A 14,439-nucleotide genomic window follows, 5' to 3' on the forward strand; every position below is an offset into this window, starting at 1 on the left:
CTTGCTTGACACAGAGGGACACATTATTTCTCAATTCCAAGCCTTTTCCCTATAATCTGGTGTTTAATAATGTGGAAAGGTACCTAGTGCATAAAACTTTATGTGGCCCTCGATCAATTACTGACTCTGTAATCAAGTGGATCTTCTAACTTTGTAACCTACGTGGGTTGTTTATCCAGTCCTAGGCCTGGTTCTGCTGTTTCCTAATCAACCATGTTCTGCTAAGAAAGATAAAACTTGAACCATGCAGAAATACAAAAAAAAAAAACGGAGAGATTTCTTCCAACATCCAACTCAAAATCAAGGTTACGTAGGTGTCCAAGAATGGGATGCCACCTGTGTCATGGCATCAGTTATGGTCTGTAGTAGTGGCCTTAGAGAGTACATATTTGGCTGACCATCGTCACACATCAATGTAGATTATCTTGCACCCAATGGCATTTCTGGTATGGAAGGAATATTAAATTTGTGTTTGGAGAGGGGACGATGGAGCTGCCCCTCTCAGAATAATTCTGTCTAACTCTGCTTTTATGCATTGCAACAAGTTAGTTGTTACACATTGAGGAAGAGACTGCTCACAAGAATTTTCAGACTATGGAGAAAATGTGGAAATCGTTTTTCTGTGTAATCTTTCCATTTAGTATCTAGGTATGAGGTTATTCTGAAAATACATGCTGTGAAGATTTATTAAGCTTCTGATGACTGCTTCATACAATGTCAGAGTTCTTTTCTAAACTATTCTCTGAGTTCTAAAATCACATGGCCATTGCCTATCACCACTCGTATAATCTTTTGGGCAATCTCTGGCCATAAGTGAGTCACTCTGAAGGTGAACATAAGCTATTCCCATGGGTCAATGACTAAGGGAATACTTCTAATAACTTGAAGACAATTTATCTCCCCTGGAAGTCTAGTTTTTTTTTTTTTTTTTTTGTCAAAGACGCTAATTCTATTTAAGGAATAATATTTTGGGCTAATTTGCCTTCTCTCCATTGTGTGTCTATCCAATTATTCAGGTCTCTGTGTCCAGAACCTTTCCTGTAAAATCTATCGCTACGTTTGTTGTGAAACTATATCAATGTAGTAGTAGGGATATAAAGGTTTAAAACACAGCATCACATTCTGGTTATATCTTAAAATATTTTTTCCTGACAATATGAAATTTCCTATGACTTATGGCTCTGAATTATATCATGGTGGCTGCCACCAATGCCTCAGTCTATGTTAACACTCAGGAAATAATTGTCAAAACGCATTAGTTGAAATCATGCAACTCAGATATGTTTTTGAACAAACATGACAAAACAGATTTTTCTTGCGCTTAATATTTTTAACCTCATAATTATCCTGTGTAATCCCCAAGAATTAAGAATTTATCACATAAAGTTAGTGGGTTTAGCAACATAGTCTAATCTGATATTAAGATATACCAGCCACCATTTAAGACTGTTAGGCGTATGACAATTGAACTTTCTGCAAGTAACAACAAAGGCTAGAAGGCAGAAAAATTACAACACAAATATCACTGAAATTATTTAATTGTGAGGAACACAAAATCACATCTGAATAAATGCAGATACTCTTGTTCTTTAGATAGAATCAGTTCCGTAAGGTTGTTCCCTTGTCCAAAATATTGGGCCCAATACAATTCCATTGAAAGTTACAAAGCGTTCCAAGAATACCTACAAAGTTTGTGAATATTTTAATTATATTTATGTTGTTCTGTAGATTCAGGAGGGAAGCCTTTGTGAGCGAGCCAAGTGTGAGGGTAATGCTTGATAAACATTACTAGCTAAGAAGCCTGTATGTGAAGTGAGGGGATTCAATTCTCAATAAGTTCACTGAGACCCGTTCTTTGCTTTGAAAAAGTATTAATCATGCCTTTCAGTTCCTTCCAAATTTTTGAGAAACCAACTGAAATGTATGTTGGCCAGGTTGATGAATATGTGTTTCTGAGTGTACGGCTGGCAACCAATGAAGATGTCAGTAGCTAATTGTAGGGATGATTGGCATCCTGGCTTTTCCTCCAAAATACTAAATTGTTTTGCAAGGAGAAAGTTACAGATCATTTACTCTAAATCTTTTTCATGGATTCACCATTCCCAGTAAATCAATCATCAGTGACAAAGAACCACTCAAGTTTGCACCAGAGAACTGTGTTTCACCTACCAATTTAGACGTTTCCTGTATGTTCCATACATTAGGTTTGAAATTACGCTAGCTGAAAGGTATATGCGATTTGCTTAAATTATGTAGAGGTTAGAGAAAGGGAAAAACCCCACAATGCAATGAAAGATACATGTCTTCTTTGTTTGTACAAAAGCCAGTGAGAATCCAACATTCCCTCTAATATCTGCTGTGGAACATAGCAGCTATGGTAGGCACACACAATATATGCATGGGAGTTATTTTGGGTTGTTTTGGGAATAACAAGATTTCCATAAAAACACAACTGAACCCATCCTGCAGCATCTTGAGGTATTGTCCTGGATACCTTGGTCACAGAATGTAAAAGATGAGAGAAACTTCACTGCCCATTGGAAACCAGCTGTTGGTAGAACTTCTGATCAGGATCTTAAGAAATTACAGTCAGGGTTATTATGCTTTGTCTTTATTTTTTCCTGATTTACTTAGTGCTGACAACCTTTTCCATCCAAGTAATGGCAGAGTTTGTTTTAGAAATTTTACCAAGATCTTCGTAGCACGAGAGAACGGCATTGATTAGATCAAGAGGTCAAAGACTTCCTCAGGGGGTCGAAGCACCTCAGCTCTGCCTGTGTCCAGTATTGGTGTGTTTGGGCAAAATTAATGAAAGCTGTTCGTGCAGGTTCATATGGTAGAAAAATAGGAATTACTGTCTTGTTAGTGGGTGAAAGAACAACAATCAGAAGTCCACAGATCAACAGGGACCTGGTGTGACTTTAGCAGAAATCATACTGTTGGAGTCTGTATCAATTATGCTCTTAGCCAAATTCCCAGAGTGCGTGTTTTTGAGTAATATCTGAAGATAGTCCTAGAAAGTCTTTTTCTTAAGTGGGTGATGTGGACGTAAATGAGTCTACATTCATGTGTGTGTGTGTGTGTGATTCATGTATAAGAAACATCAGGAAGATCAATCATAATGTACAATCATTTTTCATGTTATCAGTCTGATTATTCAAAGCATGGTGCTTCTTTACCATGATTATGAAGCTGAGTGTCTTTTGCAAACATACTCTATGTGATTGTCCTCTTGAATTGTTTGTAATTTGTACTTGTGTGTAAGTGTTAATTTATCTGAGTAATATGGGCCACAGAGTGTTTAGATTTCATCATTTGAACAAACAACTTCTGGTTGTATCTTCATTGGGCCCATAATTTTCTATGGTAACTAGTGTTGTTTATCAAAGTGAGTGTAACCGTATCTCTACAGCAAGCTCACTCTGATCTTTCGGATTCACACCCATGAGTGCTGTCTGGGTCACATGGGAGTTCTATCTTTAAGTTTTTTCAGAAACCTCCATGTTATTTCCGTAATGGATGGGCAAATTTACATTTCTAGCACACTGAATCAGTGTTCCTTTTTACTGCATTGCTGCCAGCATATTTTATTGTTTTGGGAATGGTAGCCGTTCTGATGTGTGAGGTGGAATCTCAAAGTAGTTGTTTTTTGGTGTTTATTTTTTTGTTTTTTATTGTATGATTCCATTTATATAAGATTTTGAAATGGGAAAACTACAGAAGTGGAAAACAGATTTAGGAGTCACCAGCAGTTATGGACATGGGGGAGGGTGGGAGGATGAGCGGCCGCTGTTCAGGTTACAAAGGGCAACAGGAGGGGTCTTTGTTATGAAGTGGTGGTGGTATGCAAACGATACGTGTGACAAAGTCGTGTGAAACTAAACACACTCGTGAATGAGTGCAAGTGAAATTGGTAAAATCTGAAATTCCTGCTTATGAAATTCTACTACAGTTTTGCAATGTGTTACCGTAGAGAAGGTGATAAATTTCCCTGTATTATTTCTTATAACTGCATGCGAGGCCGTAATCTACTCCAAATAAAATGTTTAATTCAAAATTGTTAAAATATATGAGTAGACGAGGTTCTCTACTGCACCTGAGTAGAGAATCCACATTATTATTTGGTAAATGTTAGATAACCAAATCATCCCCATTCTCCCACAATGTTCTCGACTTTAGCACTAATTATCCTTCATCGCACTCCTTTGTCTCAAAAAATTTAGGATGATTGGTCACTCTAAGATTTACAAAAATTGGCTATGCACAGTTCTCAACATAAACAATTCTCAGTACATTCCAAAGAATGGAGTAATTTGCACACCATACTTGTTGGGCACCATACAATTAAGTTGAAAAGTCAATTTAAAAGATTTGTAAATACCCATTTCTTTGGATATTTTATTTTTGGTGTTTTCATTGTAGTCTATGTTTTTATTACCATACTATTGTTGTAATGGGGGTACATGTGACATTTACAAATCTCCTATAATACATCATAGTTGAATTTACCGCCTCCATCATTCTCCTTTAAACCTCCCATCCCCATTCATGGAATAGCTTTGAAATGTCTCCTTTTTCTGTTCTCATACATGAGTACATAATGATTCCACTACAGTCACCGCCCTACCACCTTTCCTTCCATCCTCCCCACATTGAGTGGTACCAACTTCCAGAATGTAGTTTGGATTTGCATTTATCTGATGGCTATGTTTATTGAGCTTTTCCCCATGTATTACTTGGTCATTAGCGATTCACTTGAGAACTGTATTTTCAATACATTTTCCATTTCCTAATTGGATTATTTGTACTTTTGGTGTTTATTTATGTATTTATTGTGTCCTGTACATCTCCAGGGGAAAAGGGTAGGAGGATGAATATGGGACAGATCATGTATACAGTCTTATGTAAGTGCAGCAATGATACCTGTTGAAATTGTTGCAGGAGTTGGAGGAGGCGGGATGAAGGAGAGCAGTAGAGGGGGTATTGTAACAACCTTTGTAAATCCTACAGTGTACCGCACCCCATAGAGAAATGAAAAAATATTATAAAAATCATGATGGATATCTCTCTCCTGTTGGATGAATGTGTGGCAAAGATTTTGTTTTTCCCATTCTGTAGGCTGTCTCTTCACTTTGGTAATTTTTCCTGGGCCGTACGGAAGTTTCATGGCAAATTTGTCAGCAATCAGGTGGTGGTGTGCATCATAGATTTTTTTTCCCTGGATCACTTACGCTATTCCATTTGTCTACATGTCTGTTTTGGGCCATAGCATGTTGTTTATGTTACTCTGGCTCTGTGGGGGAATTTGAAGTCATGGATGGTGTCACCCCCGTGGTTGCTTTTCTTGTTCAGGACTGCTTTGCTTATTCAGTGACCTTTGTGCCTCTATATGAGTTTCTGGTTTGTTTTTCTGTGAAATAGTCCACTGGTATTTTAAGGAGGACTGCATTGAATGTATAGATTGCTTTGAGTAGTATACCCATTTTCACGATATTAATTCTTCTGATCCTTGAACATGGGAGTTTTCCCCATATTCTAGTGTTTCATTCAATTTTTTTTAGTGCTTTATCATTTTTGTCTTAGAGGTCTTTCACTTCCTATGATAGGTTTATTCCTAAGTATTTCATTCATTTTTTTTCAGGCACGAATGTGAGTATTTTCCTGATTTCATTACCAGCGTCTTTGTTCTTGGTATATAGGAAACGTCGGAGTTGTATATGTTGATTTTGTGTCCTCTTGCTTGCTGCAAGTGTTTATTAGACCTAAGAGTTTTCTGAATACTCCTTTGCTACCCAGGTAACTTAATTTCATTCTATTGCCTTACTCCTCTGGCTAAAACTTTAAGAATTCCTCTGAATAAGAGTTGAGTCACTGGGTACCCTTATCAACTTTCTGATTTTAGAGTGAAAGCTTTCATATTTTCCAACTATGTATACGGTTGGCTATACATTTCTCATACACTGGCATTTTCTTCGTTTTGGTTTTGTTTTGTTTTGTGTTATCTCATGCTTCTATACCAAAGAATTTTACCCAAGATTTCATAAAAACTGAGCTTACATATGTGAGAGGTAGTTGTTCCAACATGAAGTGAGGGGAATTGAATAAAGTGGACTCTAATGAGAAAACAGGCTTATTATCTGGAAATGTCAAGGATCCTCTGCCTCTAAATTTCATTCACTTTTTTTCCTATTCTCTGTGCTTCCTTAAAATTGTAAGAATGTGATTTTCAGAATACTACAAATAATTGAAAATTGCACTTATGTTAGAATGCACAGAAGTTTGGGTACAAGATATATCATTAATCTGGCAGACGGACGCATCCATTAGCAAGGGTGATCGATGTTCCTATATTGTGTCCACGCACGCTGAGAAAGAGAAAGGGCAATCAGAATTTGCATACTCCTTATTTTATTGATTTAGTGAGGATAGAATTATGACCATATTCTTCCAATGACATAGTTTTCTGAAGAACATCTTCGCGCTCACTTTCTGAAAGAAAGAAAGAAGGAGGGAATGTTACAGGGAGTACTTGACCAACTGGGTGCTACTGGGAGGTGGAGATTGTGAGGATGGCAGTTCCAGACAGCCAAAAAGTAAGGTTGATGTGGTGGCACGTGTCCATAATCCCAATTACGGGGGAGCAAAGGTAAAAGGTAGTACGGTTTCATACTACCCTGAGCAAGAAGCAAATCCTTATCTACAAAAAGTAGCCTAAGCACAAAATGCTGGTGGTATGCCTCAAGTGTCAGAATGAGTACATAGCAAGCACCAGGCTTTGTGTTCAAACCCCAGAATCACCAAAACTAAAATATAAGGGAATAAAGAAATAAATGAGTATAACAAAGAGATTTGAATACAAAGCGCGACCATATGAATGGAGAGGTGAGCCCACATATTTAATGCAAGCAATATTTATAAGAGATTGGCCAACAGAATTAATTATAGTGGATGCTGGGGAAGGGTTTGGAAGGTATAATGAGATGTGCTTCCAACATTGAGCTTCATGGCTCTCTGTTTAGGTACAATCCCTTAAAAGTTGAACAAGTACTAGTCTAAATGTATGAAAAATCTAATGTGATCATGTACCAGAGACACTGGATCTGAGAGTCCTGATTAGAGACAGCACTGAGCAGAGAGAGATCAGGTGGGAACGCAAGGTGGGAAGCCATTGAGTCTAAGCAAGGAGCACAGGCCTAGGGAGACACAGCACTTGTTCCCAAAAGGGACCCAAGTTAAGACAGGTGATCATGGTACAACAGAAAGTTGGAGCAGTGTTTCACAAAGGCCGAGTATCTAAATAGTAATAACGGATATGGGATCAAAGTCCAGGTAATTTCAACAAGTTAAATGTGATTAATTTGAGTCTAGGGATTTTCATGGAGTTGAAAATTAAATCCTACCTGACATTGAATTGTGGATTACTGAGAAGCTTGGCTTTGTGGTGGTCCTTGTGGTAGGCCCCCTTGTGGTGATTGTTGCTGTTGGCCTCCTTGTGGTGGTCCTTGTGGTGGGCCCCCTTGTGGTGGTCCTTGTGGTGGGCCCCCTTGTGGTGATCGTTGTTGTCGGCCCCCTTGTGGTGGTCCTTGAGGTGGTCCTTGTGGTGGGCCTCCCTGTGGTGGTCCTTGTGGTGGGCCCCCTTGTGGTGATCGTTGTTGTCGGCCTCCTTGTGGTGGTCCTTGAGGTGGTCCTTGTGGCGGGCCTCCTTGTGGTGGTCCTTGTGGTGGGCCCCCTTGTGGTGATCGTTGTTGTCGGCCTCCTTGTGGTGGTCCTTGTGGTGGGCCTCCTTGTGGTGGTCCTTGTGGTGGGCCCCCTTGTGGTGGTCCTTGTGGTGACCGTTGTTGTCGTCCTCCTTGTGGTGGTCCTTGAGGAGGTCCTTGTGGTGGGCCTCCCTGTGGTGGTCCTTGTGGTGGGCCCCCTTGTGGTGATCGTTGTTGTCGTCCTCCTTGAGGTGGTCCTTGTGGTGGGCCTCCTTGTGGTGGTGCTTGTGGTGGGCCCCCTTGTGGTGGTCCTTGTGGTGACCGTTGTTGTCGGCCTCCTTGTGGTGGTCCTTGAGGTGGTCCTCCCTGTGGTGGTCTTTGTGGTGGGCCACCTTGTGGTGATCGCTGTTGTCGGCCTCCTTGTGGTGGTCCTTGAGGTGGTCCTTGTGGTGGGCCTCCCTGTGGTGGTCCTTGTGGTGGGCCCCCTTGTGGTGATCGTTGTTGTCGGCCTCCTTGTGGTGGTCCTTGAGGTGGTCCTTGTGGTGGGCCTCCCTGTGGTGGTCCTTGTGGTGGGCCCCCTTGTGGTGATCGTTGTTGTCGTCCTTCTTGGGGTGGTCCTTGTGGTGGCCCTCCTTGTGGTGGTCCTTGTGGTGGGCCCCCTTGGGGTGGTCCTTGTGGTGATCGTTGTTGTCGGCCTCCTTGAGGTGGTCCTTGTGGTGGGCCTCCTAGTGGTGGTCCTTGAGGTGGACCCCCTTGTGGTGGACCCTGTGGTGATCTTTGTTGTCGTCCTCCTTGAGGTGGTCCTTGTGGTGGGCCTCCTTGTGGTGGTCCTTGTGGTGGGCCCCCTTGGGGTGGTCCTTGTGGTGATCGTTGTTGTCGGCCCCCTTGTGGTGGGCCTCCTTGTGGTGGTCCTTGTGGTGGGCCCCCTTGTGGTGGTCCTTGTGGTGGACCCCCTTGTGGTGATCGTTGTTGTCGGCCTCCTTGTGGTGGTCCTTGAGGTGGTCCTTGTGGTGGGCCTCCCTGTGGTGGTCCTTGTGGTGGGCCCCCTTGTGGTGATCGTTGTTGTCGGCCTCCTTGTGGTGGTCCTTGTGGTGGGCCTCCTTGTGGTGGTCCTTGTGGTGGGCCCCCTTGTGGTGGTCCTTGTGGTGACCGTTGTTGTCGTCCTCCTTGTGGTGGTCCTTGAGGTGGTCCTTGTGGTGGGCCTCCCTGTGGTGGTCCTTGTGGTGGGCCCCCTTGTGGTGATCGTTGTTGTCGTCCTCCTTGAGGTGGTCCTTGTGGTGGGCCTCCTTGTGGTGGTGCTTGTGGTGGGCCCCCTTGTGGTGGTCCTTGTGGTGACCGTTGTTGTCGGCCTCCTTGTGGTGGTCCTTGAGGTGGTCCTCCCTGTGGTGGTCTTTGTGGTGGGCCACCTTGTGGTGATCGCTGTTGTCGGCCTCCTTGTGGTGGTCCTTTAGGTGGTCCTTGTGGTGGGCCTCCCTGTGGTGGTCCTTGTGGTGGGCCCCCTTGTGGTGATCGTTGTTGTCGTCCTTCTTGGGGTGGTCCTTGTGGTGGGCCTCCTTGTGGTGGTCCTTGTGGTGGGCCCCCTTGTGGTGGTCCTTGTGGTGGACCCCCTTGTGGTGATCGTTGTTGTCGGCCTCCTTGTGGTGGTCCTTGAGGTGGTCCTTGTGGTGGGCCTCCCTGTGGTGGTCCTTGTGGTGGGCCCCCTTGTGGTGATCGTTGTTGTCGTCCTCCTTGAGGTGGTCCTTGTGGTGGGCCTCCTTGTGGTGGTCCTTGTGGTGGGGCCCCTTGGAGTGGTCCTTGTGGTGATCGTTGTTGTCGGCCTCCTTGAGGTGGTCCTTGTGGTGGGCCTCCTTGTGGTGGTCCTTGTGGTGGGCCCCCTTGGGGTGGTCCTTGTGGTGATCGTTGTTGTCGGCCTCCTTGAGGTGGTCCTTGTGGTGGGCCTCCTTGTGGTGGTCCTTGTGGTGGGCCTCCTTGAGGTGGTCCTTGTGGTGGGCCTCCTTGCTGTTGTACTCCCTGCTGAGGAGCCTCATCGTTGTTACCGTCAATGCCAGAGGGTCTTTGTGGTTGTTCTTCAGCTTGTGGTCTCTGATGTGGGCTCTGGTTTAGGGGTTCAAGTCCTGTGTGTGTACAGCAGGAATGGAAGAGCTTAGTCACTGAACACTGTCCTCTCTGCCTTTTTAACCTCAATGATCTTATCTCACCATCTACTTCTCTCAGAACCTGCTTCCCAACTGCCCATCTTCATCTTGCTTACATTTTTAGGGGAGCTTCTCTTAACCTATAAATGGATCAAATGGAATGTCACATTTGAGAATTGGAGCAATCCTTTGAGGTATTGGCTTTTCAGAGGAAGTCTCCACAAATAAAGCAAAGCAAAGAAGTATAGGAGTTTCCAATTATTTATCTCACCTTCTTTCCCAGAAATGGCCCTGATGTGCATTTTTTCTCCTACCGCTGTGCTGTGCCCACTGTTCAGAAAGACTACAGTCATCCCTGTCCACTGTATCACCACATCATCTTTACAACTGACTTTCCTCTATCCATTCTTCTCCCATCGCTATGCATCTTTCTCAGCACAGAGAGATGGGTTCTACATATGCAATTCTCACCTTGCCAAAGTATTTTATTGATCTCCAATATATGTGAAAAAGCCTAAGTCCTTGACATGGAATGAGGACACAATGGGACTTACTCTTGTCCTAAAAGTTCTATGATCTTATCATTCTTTCATGTTTTTCCCTCCTTGCACACTCTTACTTTTCCATTTGGTCTCTTAACCTATACGTAGATTCAAAGCAGCAATGTGCATTGCATACCTTCACCATGTCTGTGAGCTGAGCTCAGGGCCAGCAAGGCCACTGAGAGCAGGACGACCAGCATCTCGGAGGGGTCTCTGGAGCCGCTCCCAAGCCTGTGCTGGGTGAAATGGGACTGTTCCCTTTATAAGGAGGAGCAGAAGAATGGTGCCTTTGAGCTCCATATTGGCTGACCTCACACGCGACTAAACAGGATGTCCTGCATCCTTGGTGCTCCTTGGGATTGTAGCCCAACAGGATGGGTGGGGAGGAGGTTGACAATGGGCCATTCTACAGGTTACAACATAAGATTTGAGAAGTTTTGAAATGACAATATCCACGGAAGCAGTCATACTAGTCGTATTTTAACATTTGGTGGAATTCATTCGGTTTTATGACTGTGTGGCTCTATCTTTCCCTTTTCTGTTGTGTTATGTTGTTGACATTGATCTTGTAGTCACAATGTGCATATCACTGGTCATCATATCATTTGTTTTAGTTTCTTTCTTTTTTTTTTTCTTTTTCTTTTGGTGATACTGACGTTTGACCTCCAACCCTCACCCTTGCTAGGCAGGCGCTCTACCAATGGAGAAATTCTGTCAGCCCATCTGGCCATCATTTTAACCCAAACTCCATCAATCAGAGTGTATGTAAACCTCTGGGTATGATATTGAGCCAGGTCTTTGATTATACTGCAGTTTTTTCTCTAATGATTTTGTACACAACACTTGGACTTCCCAGATTTTGAGGCCCAGAAATACAGCCCAAGAGTCTTTGATTTCTTTCTTAGCATAGAAGCCTTTGTGTAGGAGAACAAGAATGTCTAAAGCATTCTGTTAGAAATATTCTCGTAGGCTTTTAAAACGACAATGGCCTCAGAATCTACCATGGGATATCCACAACACAGTAAACTTAAAGTACATTTCCACGCTATGTCATTTATCTGAGTCTTCTCTTGGCCACTTCCCATTTTCAAAAGTGTCCTGCAAGATTGAGTTTAGCCCTTAATGTTTTCTAGGAACTTTTTTATCAGTGCCACTAAAATCTGATTGTCCATACTTCTGCTGTTGAACAAAGTAATCTCCTGCTCCATTTTGGAACTCAATGGCATTATACTTAGGTACCTATTTTCAGTTGAGAACTATGATAATATCTGATAATGTTCTTCAAAACGGAGAATTTTCCCTTGAATATCATGATACTTATTACTCCCCTCTCTCTGTGGCTATGGAAGATATTCAGGTAGGAAAAAGAAGGACAGAGATACACAGTAGAGAGGAGTGCCAGCCAACTTGCTCACATTGTGTGGGCAAGTTCACAAGCGTCACTCCAGATGGAAGTCAGCCTTGACCTTGACTTGGTTCTTCCCCAAAGAGAGTAGAGATTCTGCCAAATATACATCCTCCTTGGCCTTTTCCTGACCTCATCCAACATCAAGAATGCATGAAATGAGACTAATGCATGCGGTAAGAAAAATATCACCTATGAACTGAACAGAAACACTAAAGGCAGAGATTATGAAAGAGCTGAAACAGAGACTGGCAGTATGGGATGGTGTGGTTAAAACAATGAGCAAGACTGCCAAAGGCTCTATGGCATCTTAAGGTGTGTTGCAGCACTTAAGCTGTCCTTTGCCTCATGGTATGTATGGAAAACGTAAAATGCTATCAAAAGCATTGTTGATTTTTGGATCCACATATTAGCTTATCCCAAATTCCAGAAGCTGGGTGGCACATAAATCCAAATTTAAAATAGTTATTGCAAGATTTTCATAAGCTTCCTTTCTTGGGGGCTTCTTTCTATGTGCTTTCATGGGTTTTGTTCTGGGCACATGTATCCATGGTGCCATCTTGTTTTCCCATGTGTCCTTTTCCTCATTCTTACAGTTTGATGGATTCCCTAAGTGAGACAAAGAAGAAACCAAAACCAAAACTGTGCTCATCTTACTCTTCCTGAGGTACTAATTAGCCTGAAACACTAAACTGAGGTTTAGCGGGAAAGCTGAATATTGGTAGGCTGGGAATATTTGTGCTCAGTGTTAGTACGTGACATTGAGTACTTCTCATCTTAGAGGAAATCATTGAAATTGGAAGTATTATTGTGTCCTTTGAATACATTAAACATTTTGATGGTACAATTAGAAAAGAATCACAGTTATCTCAAGAAGTAAACTGTGATTTCCTACAGATTCTGGCTCCCCAGAAAATTTTTTTCTTCAATAAATGAATTTTTAAAAGTCATCAGCATAATAAGTGTTCTAATTAGTTGTTTTGTTTTCCCTTTCATAACAATAGATATATTCTCTATTTCTCAGATATAAATAGCCTGGCAATTCAGGTCTTGCATGTGCTTCTTGGTCCATGCTTACATAGGCTGGTATGGGGGGTCACCTGAATATTAGCTAATCGAAGGTTGCTCTTTTAAATGGATCTGCTTTGCTTCCTCTAATCACAATGGATATGTAAGTATGGAAAGCCACGAGGCAGACTGTTGAAAGAGTTTTCTACCAAAGCACATAAAAATACATCCACGGCACTGCTTCTCATCTTCTGGCTGAAGTGTCACCCAGACCCTGTCCTTACATCTGGAGTTGCATTTGTAGAGGTTGGGGATGGGGACTACAGCCACGCTCATTATCTTTATTTGGAGTTGGTAATAGCCTCAGCTCATTATTATTTTATTAATGTGAGGATGCACATGAACCTTTGATACTGTTCTGAATTCTCAGGGAAATACAATCCCAACTTTTCTCATAGGTGATATGTGGCAGCATCTATCTCCTCACATATTTATAAAGGAATACAAACAGCAGATAAGTAGACATCCTTAAAAGAGGGATTAAATTCAAGTGACTAATCAATGAGTCACGTTTCTTCAAGGTGAACAAGGACATTATCTTTCAGGACAGGGACTTTCTCGTTCCATTTAAGAGCACAATACAATAAATTACTTCCATGTTTTATTTCAAGATACACATTTTTATGATATTAACATCTTAAACATTTGGGTGTGTGGCAGATTGTATATTCCAGGCTACGAAGTGTATTTATTCTTCAGATTGAATCTGAAAGATGTGGAGAGAGAGAGAGGGAGAGAGAGAGAGAGAGAGACAGAGACAGACAAAGAGAGAAATACAGAGAAAGAGAGGGAGAGAGAGAAATAGAGAGAGAGAGAAACAGACAGAGAGACACAGAGAGAGATACACAGAGAGAGAGAGAGAGAAAGAGTGAGAGAGACAGAGAGAGACAGAAAGAGACAGAGTTAGAGGCAGAGAGGAGCCCTTATGCACAATGAAAATTTAGAATTACTATTTTCAAGTTTATTACAATGCATCCTGTTGCCTTACAGGTTCCTAAGCACAACAGAAGTGCCAGCAAACATTTTCTTTTTATCTCAGGTATTAAGTCCAAGGGTCTTTTCCTTTCTTGTCTGCTCACTGTTCACTGTGGCGCACCCTTTATTCCTCACATTTTATTCCCCACACTAGTCCAAGTAGAATTGAAATCTGAGGACGTACACAACAAAGGTATAAAAATTTGTGCCACTTTCTTCCTTGAAGTTTCATGATATGCTTGCATGGGTGTGTAATACCTTTGGAGCTCCTTAGGGTGAGAGGTACAGTCTCAGTCCTTACAACGATGGAGGTGAGAGTGGAGGGATAGAGGTAATCAGGGGTGAATGAGTAAAAGTCTTTATGCCTATGAGATACACACATGTACTTTCAAATTCAAGGCATTCACTAGTTGCTCATGGTGTAATGAAATAGACATCTGATTATAGGTTTATCCAAAGACCTTCTCCACATTTGGGATGTCTTTCATTCTTCTATCTTCTAGATTCTAGAGCAGAGAGCAAACACTAAAAGCACCTTTAGAGATGGTGGTTTCAACTCTACCGCCTAGTGCCCAGTATTTAAGCACTTCTGCCACTTCTTCCTTCACGAACGACAT

General features: G+C 42.3%; 1 protein-coding gene and 1 long non-coding RNA gene across 2 annotated transcripts; both read right to left on the minus strand.

The window, feature by feature from the left end:
• Positions 1-6,391: 6,391 nt before the first annotated feature.
• LOC141423861 (uncharacterized) lies at positions 6,392-7,462 on the minus strand. The gene is made up of 2 exons (XR_012448631.1): positions 7,401-7,462; positions 6,392-6,489 (listed from the first exon to the last, which is right to left on the minus strand). It is a non-coding gene; the product is annotated as an uncharacterized lncRNA (long non-coding RNA).
• A 960-nt stretch (positions 7,463-8,422) lies between these two features.
• LOC141424271 (uncharacterized) lies at positions 8,423-14,439 on the minus strand. The gene is made up of 5 exons (XM_074077832.1): positions 14,385-14,439; positions 10,690-10,780; positions 10,511-10,632; positions 9,194-9,811; positions 8,423-8,472 (listed from the first exon to the last, which is right to left on the minus strand). Exons 1-5 carry the CDS (start codon positions 14,437-14,439, stop codon positions 8,423-8,425), a joined length of 936 nt encoding a protein of 311 aa, XP_073933933.1.

Source organism: Castor canadensis, chromosome 6 (assembly GCF_047511655.1).
Source record: "Castor canadensis chromosome 6, mCasCan1.hap1v2, whole genome shotgun sequence".
Lineage (NCBI taxonomy): Eukaryota > Metazoa > Chordata > Mammalia > Rodentia > Castoridae > Castor > Castor canadensis.

Bases quoted from the DNA above. Each gene is read 5' to 3' on its own strand.
- LOC141424271 (XM_074077832.1), bottom strand. From the start codon at position 14,439: ATGTCGTTCGTGAAGGAAGAAGTGGCAGAAGTGCTTAAATACTGGGCA. The intron at 10,633-10,689 runs GTGAGGTCAGCC...CTCCTTATAAAG, and splicing joins GACATCCTGTTTAGTCGCGT to GGAACAGTCCCATTTCACCC. The intron at 9,812-10,510 runs GTATGCAATGCA...GTACACACACAG, and splicing joins AGCTCACAGACATGGTGAAG to GACTTGAACCCCTAAACCAG.